We start from the raw sequence: 13595 nt of genomic DNA, 5'->3' as shown, positions 1-13595 counted from the left end.
GTGGCCTCTTGTTTCGTTTCCCTGAACTGTGTTTTATTTAAAAAAAAAGAGAGAGAGAAGGGAAGTGTAGGTGCGGCGTTATCCGAGTGAGTAGGAAATTGATAGACAGATGGACACGGTCTGTCTCCTGCTTGCTTTTTAAATTATTTAAATAGAACTTTTGGCCCCAATTCTATTTACCCAATTGTAGCAATCCACACCATACTGTTTTTTTTTTTTTTTTTAACAATTTAGGCTGATATTTATAGACTTGTCAGAACTGCGTATGTGAAAACACTGCTATTATAGCAATTATGATCAAAAGGACATCACTACCACTGAGATTCACCCTCTTGTGAGCATTAACATCCACAGCAAATTTGATGAGATTTGGCACAGAGCAAGATGTCTCACATTAGACCAAAGTGGGGTACAACGGACAATGTGCAGTCATTGAGGGGTCTCTGTTCATACTTCATTAGGACTTCGCAGACATCGTGGCTGAGCCCAGTCTAGAGGGCCCAGCGGACTTGGGTCTTCAGGAGGAGGAGGAAGACAAATTCCAGGAGGAGTCCAATGAGGGCAGCTTCCTGTCTCCGGTTGCCATGAACACTGTGGTCCAGGTTCATCGGCGCCTTTGCCTGGGATACGCCCAAACGCTGTGGTACCAGAGCACAATACCAGCCAATCACAGCAGAGAACACATCAAAGCTCTGGTCTCCTCCTATCAGATTGCTTCCCCTGTGATGTCGCGCTTCTATCATCTCATTGGTTAGTGTTTGCTGTCTTGTCATTATTCAGCAGGAACAAGTTTTCATCATTTTACAGCAGCAAAGCAGAAATGTACTCTTGTGAACGGAGTAAGAGTGGCTCACGACCCTTGCGTTTCCCCCTCAGATGCTGAACTGGACCAGCAGCTCACAGGCAGTGAACTGCTGCTCTCCGCACTCCTCCAGAACACCGTGCAGGGATCGGGGGGCCCTGATGGTCTGTCTGTCGCCTCAGAAGGACCTTATGACTTCTACCAGCAGCCCAACATGAGCGAGGCCCGCATCTGTCTTCCTGTCCTGGAGCAGCTGAGTGTGGCCGTGAAGCAGAGACTAGATGACTGGCCAGAGCACCCAGCTCTCGTACAGGTTAGTAACCCTTTCTTTTACATCAAGGCTCGCGGTACGTTAGCAAGTAGGGATTCAATGTCTTAACGCAAGAAATATGACGGGAAGCAAGGTCTCTTGATGGACGTGCTTTGGTTATTCCCAGGATCGAACCTGTGACCGGTCTGGTCCTGTGGCCTGTAGTCAACATAGGTGATGTCCTGCTATAGAAGTGGACTCATGCAAGACTTTGTCTTGCTATAATGTGCTATCTGTCTCTGTGTGTTGTTTTCCAGCTGACTGCAGTTGTGGAGAGGATCATGGCTTTCAGTCTGGCCAGCCCGCTGGCCAAGTTCCTCAATGGGCTGGAGATCCTGCTCAATAAAGCACAGGTGAGCTCCATTAGCAGGATTAACTAGTGTTGACACATTTAATTAACAAGAAAATAAATCGGTGACTATTTTTGCTCATCCGTTCTCTGCTGTTCCTGTCAGGACTGGGAGAATAACGCCAGCCGCTCAGTCTCTCTGCGGAAGGAACTGGAACCCGTCACCCAGCTCATTATCCAGTGGCGCAAATTGGAGCTCAAGTAAGACACAAAGGGCTTGAATGCAGCCAGCATCCTCTGTCACGTTTGCTTTTAGATACTAGATGAGAGAGCGTAAAACTGGAACTGGAGTCCTCGATACAAGACCATGACAAGTATGTGAATGTGCCCTCTCCTTGTCTCTCTCGTTTGGTAGTTGCTGGTCGTGCAGTCTGGACAACGTAATGAAGCGGAACACTGAGAAATCAACCAAACGCTGGTTCTCCATCTACCAGCTAGTAGAGAGATATCTGGAAGAACATAGGACGGATGCTAATACAGGTGCGTGCACAATGGCTCTGGGTGGGTGTTGATTCACAACGATGTTTAAAATGACAATTAACCAATCAACTATTTGTTTAACTGGCTGAGTGACAACTTGCCCTATAATGTGTATTTAAGGGACAAATTTGAAAAAAAATAATGTCAGATTAAAATATTTAGTTGAAGCGAAAAAGAATCTCAGTGCTTTTTACCTGCTGGACAATCTCTATACCTCTGTAAGTTGAAACTAATAAAATATAAATAGCTCACTGCTATAACAAACAGCATGTTTCTACAGACACAAACTTAGCAAAAACAGGGACTCGTATAAACTCCTTTGCAAAGTCAAACGAGTGTACAACCAAAAATAAATGAATAAACCATTGAAATGCTATGACTGAGATTTTAAGAGTCTCTTTTGTCTCCTCTCCAGGTGAGGAGGTGGAGCGCCTCTCCCTGTCCTCGGTGTCCTCCACCCTCCAGGCCTTCATGGAGGGCTCCAGCCTGGGGGAGTTCCACACCCGCCTAGGCATGCTGCTGAGCTTCCACTGCCACCTCCTGCTGATCCCCAACCAGCCAGGACAAGGTCAGCCTCCCCCACTCTATACAAGTGTATCTTGATTCAATACTCACATACTCTCTGAGTGAAAGAGTTATGCTTCACTGTTCTCCATACTGGCCATGACTTATGACGTAATCCTTTTTTTTAAATAAGAGGCAGCCTTCAACCTGTATTTTGCCTACATGACAAGCAACCAGCAAAAGGATGCAGTAGTGAGGGTCAGTGGTGAAGGGCCTCAATATACAAACATCTTATACAAACAGGCCTCCACAGTGTCAGACATTTGCTTGTATAAGAGAACAGCAATTTTTCAACTAATCAAATCCTGCTTGGTCGCGTGGATATTGACAATTGTATCGATCCGTTGACCCAACAGCGTCAACCACACCTCGCTGATTGGAGTTCGACTAAACTCAACAGCGTGATGGAAATTAGCATCTCATCACTTTAGTCATTTCAAAATACATTTGACCTATGTACAGCCAAATGAACCCTATAGATAAAGGTCAAAACACGGTCTAGTATTTGCTGCTTTTTGGCTGTGAGAGAGGCTGCACTATTGTCGGGGGATGACCTGTTAACTCTTTCTTTGCCATACAGAGTCATTGTCCAGCCTGTTGTGGAACCTGCACAAATACTACAGTCAGTTCTCCGACTGCATCCAGACCAAGATCGGGCAGCTCAGACAGCCCATCGAGAAGGAGCTCAAGGTTTATATCGGCGTCCTTTTACATTACATACCCATACTCTGAAACCTTGTGTCCATACATGTGAGAGCAGCACAGTTTCACCACGATGTCAATTGTTTGTCTTCAGGACTTCGTCAAGATCTCCAAGTGGAACGACGTCAGTTTCTGGTCCATCAAACAGTCGGTGGATAAGACGCATCGGTAAATTATTATCACCACGATTGGTTTGTGCGATGCCGCTTGTTTGTTTTTTAGGACTTGCTTTGGCGGGACAGATGGCCGCCCTGCCCACCAACGTTGTTCTGCCTGTACTCTTTCTCTCTCAGGACTCTCTTCAAGTTTGTCAGGAAGTTGGAGGAGGCTCTGAATGGTCCGAGTGTTCCCTGTCTGGTGGAACAGGGAAGCAGCGCCAGCTTGGACAGCGTGGACGCCAACCCGGAGGAGACACCCATCCATCGGGTTCATAAGGCGCTGAAGAGCAGCCTGCCTGGGAAGGGCAGAGATCTGCAGGTACAAGTGTTTTTGTTGTTATCCATTATTGTGAAATAATTTTTCCTTTTAGTATGCCATCATCACATTTGATCAAGCTATTGTCATGTGTGTTTATGGTGATGGATAATGAGTGAATAACCTAAGCTGAACTGGACATTTCAGCTGGAGGACCCAGAAGAAGGAGTCGATGCTTCATCTCTACAGGGGCGTCTGCCCGTTCTCTCCAGGAAGATGAAGAAACTGTGCGTCCAGCTGCTGAAGAAACACCCAGTGCCTGAGCTGGCCGAAGACCTGGACTGCTTCACTGGTAAGAATCCCACTTGTAAACAATAAATATCAAAGTCTAACGGACAGACTGACATTACCGTAGACTGTATATAAGAAGTGGACGCAGTCATCAGGCCGTCAGCCACTGGTTTGTGGACTGTGGTTCGGCATTTTGGCTACCGGCATCTTGTTTTTCTGTGACCGGTGAACTTATGTGACCATATTTGGACTGCGGAAGAGGGACATTGTGGTAGAGACGCCATATACGGCTCTGGTAGTAACCCGTCAATCACAAGGTACCAATGCCCTAAAGCATGCCCTTCTTTATCATCTATTTGACTAAATGGGACCATAATTTACTAAATGAACATCGTGCTGTATTGAAGAAGACTTGAAACTAGAGATTGAGACCATACACTCATGTTTACAATGTTTATAGAGGTAATATATCAAGTGAGAAGTAGAGTCATTTTCTCAGACTTCTATACAAGCAGACTTCTTTTTGCAACTTGGTTGGCACAGACACAGTCACACACTTCTAGTGGGTCATAACTGATGATTGAGAGGGAATCAATACATTTGTATTTATTTTTTTACCTAGCCAAGGACACCAGGCATTTTTCATTCATTACAAAGCTGCTCAATTTGCTGCAACGCCCTCAGTTTTGACGCAGTGCTCTTTTCTCCCCTTCTTTCCAGGCGAGGTCATCAGCAACCTGCGGGACCTGCAGAACCTCACCGTTGACGCATCAGCAGAGAAAGATAAGCAGAAATCTGAGGTCAAGCACATCCTGCAGCAGAAGCAGAGAGCTCTGTCAGATCTGTTCAAGATGCTCACAGAAATAGGTGAGTTTTCCCCTACTGATTCAAAAGTGTTGCATAGTAATTTAAGACTCAGAAAATGAAAAACCTCTATTTGTATCATGGTCCCATTTAGGTCTGTCGTACCGTAAAGGCCTGACGTGGAGCAGGACAGTCGACCCAGAGCAAACCCTCTGTATGCAGCCGCTGGAGATGAGCACCGCTCTTTCTGCGGTCAGGAACCAGGAGCAGGCCGAGAGCATGTAAATACAACTTGTTCATAGATGCACTAACAGCTGAGTGGCTTTGTATTATTTTGGTTAACTATTGCCAGGTCACGTTATTTTAGTTTACGCTAAAGTCAGCAAACTTAAGCTGATAATACTGACTCAGCTTGATGACTTAATGACACTTTTCTACTTGCGCTATTATTTGCACTCTGTGTTAGCATTCACTATTATCCCATAATTTCTAAATTAAAACACATCTCAAGTCAATACATTCAAGGGTTTTGGTACTACATCCTTGGTCTAGTATGGCCATTATGGTTGCTAAGGTAAGCTAAATTGATTATTATTGAATTTATTTAATCATATTTAATCATAATGTTACTGAGAAACCATGCTTAGGTAAGTAGTGGACAACTCTGAAAGACATTTTCTCTGCATCCTTGGTGTTGCAGGTTGTTTACAGAGTTGCTGACAGCATGGGACGGATGTCAGAAGTACTTCTACCGTTCATGGGCCAGGAGAAACGTCCTGCAGACATCTCTTCAGCAGGCTGCCAAGGTCAGATACTGATTGTCTGGTGGTCCACAACATAACAACTTGTTGCATTTACCACTCTTACAGCTCTCTGTCTGAAAGTTATGATGTTGAGGTGAGAAGAAAAAAAGAAATCTGTTTTTCTAAGCCTGATCAAAGTTGTTTCTCTCCTGTGTTAATGACTTCAGTTTTAATGACTCTTCAAGTGTTTGTTGTCGTAATACTCATTTCAGCCACAAGAGGCATGGTACATACCCTTCGGTTCCCCTTCAGGTAAACAGTGTTAGCGCTATCAACACTTTTGGCGTTGAGTGGCAATCAAAATGTTCTCAATCTCATACAAAGCACCCTTTTAAGTCATAAACACAGGAGAGAAAACTGTTTAGATCACACTTAGAAAATTAATCAACGGAATCATTTTTTCTCACTCGTCTCTCAGGGCTTCAGTAGATCACTTCTGCTGCAGTTCCTCAGTCTGTGTTTGTGCATCCGTGTATGTCGGCTCTGTAGTTTGAATTGTGTGCATGTGTTACTGTTTGGTTGTAGGAGCTGGGTTTGGGGAACATAGAGCGCTGCAGAGGATTCTCCTCTCACCTTTTCAGGGTGCTCCTCAAGCAGAGGCAACGACTGGCCAAGCTCACTGAGCAGTGGGTCCATCTCAGGTCAGTGTGCCACCACACAACTCTGTTTATAAGACACCGTATGGAGCAAGGGTGGATGTTTGGTTTCAGAAGTGGTTGTATTACGGTCGTATGACCATTTTTTACTACAAGGAGCTATGTCCTTTTCGGTCATACCTTTGATATTAAACAGGCATCTTTTAAGAAAAATATTGACTGTAAATGGAAATTGAAAATTATCCACAATGTGTTGTTAAATACCGGAGCCTGACCTATTGTCTTACCACTCTTAGGAGGCTAACAGACAGCGTCAGGGGCATCAAGGCCAACCTCCAGAGCCCCAGTGAGGACGCCGGCTGCGCCCTCCCGCCCCAGGCCTCTCTCCAGGCTTGGGTCAGCAGAGGCCAGGCGCTGGCTGCCCAGTGCACCACCCTCCTGCAGCAGCTGGCCTGGCTGCTGCAGTGCTGCCCGGAGGACCTCCAGCAGAAGGAGACGACCAGCAGCTGCAGGCAGCACACCCTGAGGTGTCCGTCCCCGCTGGCAGCGCAGCGCCAACCCCCCGGCTGCCTGATGCGGAGGGGAGACGGCGCCTGGTGCCAGCTAAACCAGCGCACGAATGCAATGTTGAAGCAGACTCAGAGCCTGAAGGCGGAGCTGGACAATGTGGCGCAGGAGAACTCCGACAGAGCGCTCCACACATGGTAAAACACTAAGGGTTTATCTGAAATCTTGCGCAGCGGTAAGGGAAAAAAAGCGGTCCTAATGACACTTTCTGTTTCCACAGGAACCATTTCGTCACATGCTGTTCGGCCTTCGACCAGCTGGGAGCTGCAACGGCTCAGATGCCCGGCATGGAGCAGCTCTTCACCCCGGCCGTGTGCGTCGGCGGCGCAGACAGCCAGCCGGCCATCACCCAGAGCCTGCAGTATGTCAGGGGACAGGTGGAGGCCAGCATCACCGAGTTCACCACCTGGAAGACCCAGCTGCTCTCCCTGGGACACCAGCACTCAGGTGAATGCAACGAGCCATATGCTATCATTCTTTTGGTTATTAATAACCCGACATCTTGCTCACAGACATGACAAATTGGACTGTACAGTAAGAATAAACTACATTTAGCACCATGATTCCACTGTTCCTCTGCTTATCTGACTCTCCTAACAGATCAGCAGCCTGCCTTCTGTACCGAGTTCTCTGCTGAGCTGGAGACGAACATCAACACGGTGCTGTGTGCTGTCCAGACGCTTGTGAAGAGGAGGGAGAATGAGCAGCAAAGACAGAGAGAGCAGCGTGGGGAGAGAGGTGAGAATGATGCAGTCGGGGCGCAGCAGTTATCGCAGGCTGTTCAGAAGTTCATCTGTCAGGGGCTTTAATGTGTACCAGCCAAACGTTCCCCACATCATCTTACTGCCAGGTTTGACCTGTACTGTTGACACCAGACAGGATGGCTACATAGACTTTATGCTTCTGTGTTTACTGGAGACATGGTCTTTGGCTGTTATATCTGTAGCCCACTTAGCATAAAGTGTTGATAAATGTATCAATGTATATGTTTTAGCTTTCCATTTAAATTTTATGACAAAAAAAGGCCGTCTGAACATGGCTTGACAATTGGCATTCCTTGTGCTGCTATTAGCATCTTCCAAAGTCACCATGATAACTTGTATTGCATGTTCAAACGCTCATGTGAATGAGACAAACAGACGAAAGTAGACCCAGTGATATAAAAACATCGCTACTAGAGGTCTAAAACCTTTAAATTGTTGATAACCAGTTTTGGGCAGTAGCGACAAGTAGTGGCATTACTAGCTTAACTACAGTTCTCAGTAGTGTGGTGGTAGCGTTGCTGTTTCTGATTGAAATAGCTTTTCAGGAGCTTAGCTCTTTCATTGATCAGCTTTTTTGCTGCGGTCTGAAATAAAACCGCCACAGGTCAGGAAATGGCCGTCACGGATATGTGTAGCCGACAGAAGCATTTCCATGCGATGGTGAAATCCCGTACCAATCCTTGGACTGATGCCTACGACATCTCTATATTATGAATAATATTATCGTTCAGTTATTATTTATATTAGGCTTATATAAATTCATGTTCGATTTATTATGAAAAGCGCTAACTTGGAATGAAGTTGGTTTAATGTAAAGCTTAATTTAATGTTGAGTAACTGGTGGCTTGGCTCACTGCACTTTCCAAGTAGCTTACCCAACATTGTTGACGACTCATTGTGAATGGAAAAGGTGAAAAATAACAATGTGTTCTTAATATGTATATTAGATTGTCATGTTTTTGATGTTTCAGAGGGTGCTGAGAAGGAGGAGGAGGAAGAAGAGCCCGTGGAGGACCTGCTGAAGCCCGGCCACCTGACTCGACTCCTGGAGGAGGAGCTGGCAGCCGAGGTGGAGGCTCTGTGTGTGGGAGGTGTTAGCGGCGGGCTGGAGAAGCTGCTGAGCCGCCTGAGGACACACAGAGACTTCTGTCAGCCACCACAGCTCCAGGTACCAAGAACAGCTGCTCACGTGACATCTCGAATACTTTTCTGTCCAGCTGCATTTAAAGTGGACTTGCCTTTGATGAGCCAGTGACTATGGTTTGATTCAGGGAGTCCCTCCTTTATATTCATTCGTATCTTAACTAATCCACACTGCTATAGTGCCTTTAAAGGGATTTAGCTAATTAAAGCTCATATGATGTTAGCCAGATAAAGTGATCCAGTTAGTTCCAACTTGCTTCTCCAGACACACCTACAGAATTGATTTGCTTATTACATTACATTACAGTCATTTAGCAGACGCTTTTATCCAAAGCAACTTACAATAAGTGCATTCAACATTGGTAATCAAAAATTACCAATGTTGTAAATTGTGAGTCAGGAGTTTAAACCATGATCAGCTGATCAACAGCGCTAAAACCACAAATTATATTGCATGACAAATTTCTTTGTGGCATTTCAGTAAACTATCTGAGATAAATGACCCATCATTTATAAAAAGTCAAATTTAACTAAATGTATTATTCCAATCAGACTGTATAGAATTCAAACCTGCGATGCAAGTACATTGTTTACATTGTACATCAAAATGTTAAACGACCAGTGGTCCCATTAGTACCATTTATAACAGCCAAATGATTTTAATCGAAATGTGAATAAATCCGTCCGAGTGTAGTGATTTGATTTCACTTTACATTTTTAGCATGTTTGGGCATTAAACTTATTTAAATCATTTTTAATTCAGTATGATGCGTCTTAGCTGAGTTATATTGTGCCATCATGCAGTGCTATCAGCATCTGTTCATGTTGTGTGTGTGTGTGTGTGTGTGTGTGTGTGTGTTCAGGAGGTGAACAGAGCGTGCAGGATGCTGGTGCATCTGGAGCCTCTGCTGGGGATCTACACTGACGTGGTGCGTTACTACGTGGCCGTGTCACTGGGAGCACACAGGAGCACAGGCAAACTGCTGTCTGTGCTGGCCAGCATCTTCACTGAGCTCGCCCAGAAGGTACGGACACAACAAACGTTACTCATTCTCATCCGGAAAAAAGAAAGAGAAAGTATTTCAGATGTATATAAATGGATATATAGCCTAAGAGGCAAGTGGGATCTCCTGTGTTTATGAACAGATGAAAAAAAAAAGATTTTGCCAGAATAATCTTGAATTTGCATTGATTTTGAAAAGTGGTATAGAAATACAGCCAATCAAACACAAAAGCTACAAATGCAGAGGAAGGAACTTCCTGGTGGGAACTCCTTATTAAAAGGCTCGGCAAGAAAATCAAACGAATTAACCCAAAAAGTCTGCAATCTATCGCATGGTAAGAATCGGTGGGACAGGGTTCCTGGGTCTTTTGAACAGTTCACACAGAAGTGTGATGTAATCTAATGGGAGAGAAGTGCAATCTATCAACTGCTGTGAATGTTTTCAATACAGGTTTCCCACATTTGATCTATAACTTCAGTACCCAGTCTTCCCCAAAAGGATTTGTTGATGGAGTTGTGAAGACTGGGGCCTCCAGACCTGGTTTAAATGCACGATCTTAGCTTATAGAGGTGTGTCGATATATTTTGTGGGCTTCACCTGAGATCAAATTTTTAAGGAGCTTTATATTATGAGGTTATTACCGTATATGTCTTAGGTGTAAACAAGTTGTAATAAAAAATAAATACTATTTTTTTTCAAGGAACTATGAAAGATTATCCTGGCAAAACTCAATTCAAAAACAATTTAAATCAGATAAAATGCATCTCCAATTCCTTTTTTTCCCTTGAATGCCTCTCAGGGCTTCTGTATAGGCATTGTAATATATCGGTTATGAAGTTCAACTGAAAGCAGTGACTAAATGTTTGTTGTGGCCCCCTCCCCAGGGATTCTGCCTACCTCAGGACCTGATGGCCGGTGGAGACGGAGAAGGTGCCACAGAGTTCCACGACTATGAGGGCGGAGGTATAGGAGAAGGCGAGGGCAACAAAGATGTCAGTGACAAGATTGAGAATGAAGATCAGGTAATTTTACTTCACAAAACTGATTAACTCAAGATATACTGGAGATTACTGGCTTTTCTCAAGCTTTCAACCGCATCTTATGGTCTTCATTAGCTGAGTTTGTAATGAACAAAGAGCGATCTCCATCAGCTGCTGAAGGCTGTGAGATGTGGGTTTAAAGCACTGGGAAAAGCTAGTAATTAGCTGGTAACTATTTTTTTAAATAGTTACCAGTAAAGTTTTAGTTACCAGTTTTAAATAATTTTAACATGAATAATACAACTGACATATCATTGGTATTTAAAATAACAATATCTGGCATGTCTAACTAAGACACGTAGAGACTAACCCGAAAGAAATAAAGAGAGTTCAAAGCGTTATTAATGAGAACTTTATCTGAAAATGCTGACTGTATGAGAAGCCTACCAAATGTCTGAGGTGGATCATTTGACCAACATTTCTCATAAAGCTGTCCACGCGTTCTTCTTCTTCCAGGTGGAGGACACTTTACAGGAGGGTCAGGAAAAGGAAGAAGAGGAGGATAAAGGGAACATCAAGGCGGAGGACAACGCCATCGAAATGTCAGAGGACTTTGATGGCAAAATGCAAGATGGGGATGAGAATGAAGCAGGTAACTTGTCCACTGACCTTACGGGGCTCACTCATTTTTGGGTTTGTTCCGCACCCAGTTTTGTCTCTTGACTTGAGGAATTGTTGGACGTTAAAGACTGTGAAAACCTTGAATGATATGTAAATAAATGTAGAAATGTCTCCCAGAATCACCGCTGAGTGTATTTTACTTCTTTGAATGGTGTGCAGGTGAAGATGATGACTCGGCTAAAGAGGAGGAGGAGGAGGAGCTGGATAAAACGATGGGTGACTTGGGTGAAGGACAGACGGACACTCTGGATGAGAGAATGTGGGGGGATGAGGATGATGACGGGGAGGAAGGAAGTGACAAGGAGGAAGAGTCCGGCCAGGGCATGGACGAGGTACACAACACAGAATTTGAAAAATTTGAATTTATAGAGCAGCAGTTTACAAGGTTGAAAAAAACCTGCCCGTCAAATATTTCTAGTTGCTGATTTTAAGTGAATCTTTATTTAAGCCAGATAGATGTCTTTTTTTGTCAATGTGCCCTAATTTTCCTGTCAACACTGGATCTTTAGGGTGAATCAGAGCTGGTTGCTAAAGACGACAACTTGGATGCCGCAGACCCCAGCAAAGACAAGAAACACCAGGACAAAGACGAACAGATGGACGTCGAGGAGAAAGAGAAAATCAATGAACAAGGCGATGAGGTAAGGATTTTATTAAGAAGTGAAGAAATTCACCCAATCGCTGAACTTCATCCAGAATTAGTAACTGATATTTCCAACTCGCATCTCTTATTTCACGGCTTTGCTGTTTTCTGATCCGTGCTCTTGCTGTTTCCCAGCGGGAGTTTGATGAGAACGAAGTGGACCCCTACCACGGTCAGCAGGACAAGAGGCCGGAGCCCGAGGCCATGGATCTGCCTGAGGACCTCAACCTGGACCAGGAGGATGAGGCAGGAGACGAGGGCGAAGGCGAGGGTGACGGTGAGAGCCGCACACGAGGCCGGGTGTTCCCGTCTCCAAACAGAAACAGTAACACCGCTCTGCAATGTATAAAGCGCATATGACCACAGTAACAGTGGAACAGAAACCAGGAGCATGCACGTGATACGAGTGCACAGCGGGCCGAATAGTACAATGCCAAAATTGTATTCTGGCGACCGTGTTGACAAGAACACCGGTTATAGAAAGAGGCTACCTGTTGTGAAGTCCATGGGCTCATTTGCTTGTTATAGGTACATAAACTCAGGTATCACAGTTAATACGTGGAGTCCCTTTAACGCCAACTGTGAAATATGTTTCCTAATTAAAACAGAGGCCATGACACAGTGTTTGGTTTTGGGCATTTGAATCAGATCAGTGAATTGTACAGTATGTTTTTTCCCCCCTCTTCAGAGGAGAATCCATTCGACATTGACGAGAAAGCCATGGCCCAGGACGAGAAGGAGGACGGACAGAAAGACGGAGGCGAGGAGGCGGAGGAGGGAGGAGAGAAGATGGAGGAGGACCAGGCGGACCAGCCAGGAGAGGAGAACGACCAGGAGCCCAAGACTGAGGAGGGAGAGAAGGACAAGGAGGAGGAGGAGGGGGAGGGAGGGGGAGAGAAAGCAGAGGGAGAAGAGGAGTGTGCTGAGAAAGACGACGAAGAGGAGGAGAGAGGACAGGAGGCAGGAACCGACGAAAATCTGACTATTCCGAATGACAAAGGACCCAAACCAAAGGTGTGTTTGTGTGTGAAATAACTGCTGTACCCTTTTGATGAACACAGAAGCTGTCCACACACATGGTTCTGTTCTGTGTGTCACTGTTGGGACTTTCTAATGCTTACAGGAGGAGGAGGAGGAAGGAGCGGGCGAGGAGGAGGAGCAGCCCGAGGCAGCCGAGAGGAAGGAGCACAACACAGACGGTCAGACCGGAGAGCAGAGCGTTCAGAGCGACACAGCTGTGGAGCTGGCAGGAGAGGCGTCGGAGAGAGACCAGGCTAAAGAGGTACGCTCCACCTCGAGAATCACGAAAAGCCAACTCACACGGGGGGGGGCAAGTTTGAGCCCTCTGGTCTTGATATGTGGTTTTCGCCATTGGGTACAGAGCGGTGTGACAGCGTCCTGCACTGTAACGTCACACATATAGTATGACCTTGGAAATGTATAGAATGTGGTAAAGAAATCAAACAAGGAGGATAGAGCATTTACCAACATATTCAAAGATGCATACAAACATCTAATATTGCAATTATGTAGCAACAGAGTTCAGACATTTTCCAAAACGACTGTGGGAGAGAGAGAGAGAGAGAATCAGGGGATCATTGAGGAAGATTTGTGGTCAGGCCAATTCAAGAGTTCTTCTAGAAGAAAATATTATGACAATTTGTTAAGTTAAAATATATATTTAAAGAGAGTCTTTAG

General features: G+C 45.1%; 1 protein-coding gene across 1 annotated transcript in view; it reads left to right on the top strand.

Moving 5' to 3' along the window:
* The window catches only part of mdn1 (midasin AAA ATPase 1), a 57590-nt gene that overhangs the window by 36788 nt on the left and 7207 nt on the right, over positions 1 to 13595 (top strand). Inside the window, exons 65-90 of the mRNA XM_068708541.1 lie at positions 462 to 750; positions 877 to 1115; positions 1370 to 1465; positions 1568 to 1662; positions 1817 to 1941; positions 2357 to 2509; positions 3086 to 3195; positions 3302 to 3375; positions 3501 to 3684; positions 3829 to 3973; positions 4633 to 4779; positions 4871 to 4997; positions 5417 to 5522; positions 6045 to 6160; positions 6412 to 6819; positions 6903 to 7129; positions 7283 to 7420; positions 8418 to 8614; positions 9453 to 9614; positions 10478 to 10615; positions 11090 to 11225; positions 11414 to 11586; positions 11764 to 11895; positions 12033 to 12174; positions 12586 to 12911; positions 13021 to 13179. Of these exons, the coding sequence (XP_068564642.1) occupies positions 462 to 750; positions 877 to 1115; positions 1370 to 1465; positions 1568 to 1662; positions 1817 to 1941; positions 2357 to 2509; positions 3086 to 3195; positions 3302 to 3375; positions 3501 to 3684; positions 3829 to 3973; positions 4633 to 4779; positions 4871 to 4997; positions 5417 to 5522; positions 6045 to 6160; positions 6412 to 6819; positions 6903 to 7129; positions 7283 to 7420; positions 8418 to 8614; positions 9453 to 9614; positions 10478 to 10615; positions 11090 to 11225; positions 11414 to 11586; positions 11764 to 11895; positions 12033 to 12174; positions 12586 to 12911; positions 13021 to 13179 (4344 nt within the window). The remainder of the gene's footprint in view (positions 1 to 461; positions 751 to 876; positions 1116 to 1369; positions 1466 to 1567; positions 1663 to 1816; positions 1942 to 2356; positions 2510 to 3085; positions 3196 to 3301; positions 3376 to 3500; positions 3685 to 3828; positions 3974 to 4632; positions 4780 to 4870; positions 4998 to 5416; positions 5523 to 6044; positions 6161 to 6411; positions 6820 to 6902; positions 7130 to 7282; positions 7421 to 8417; positions 8615 to 9452; positions 9615 to 10477; positions 10616 to 11089; positions 11226 to 11413; positions 11587 to 11763; positions 11896 to 12032; positions 12175 to 12585; positions 12912 to 13020; positions 13180 to 13595) is intronic.

This window comes from Cebidichthys violaceus, unplaced genomic scaffold (assembly GCF_023349555.1).
Source record: "Cebidichthys violaceus isolate CVI_PGR_0920_01 unplaced genomic scaffold, fCebVio1.0.p SCAF_14, whole genome shotgun sequence".
In the NCBI taxonomy this organism is placed as follows: domain Eukaryota; kingdom Metazoa; phylum Chordata; class Actinopteri; order Perciformes; family Stichaeidae; genus Cebidichthys; species Cebidichthys violaceus.
This window is presented reverse-complemented; position numbering and strand designations above follow the sequence as displayed.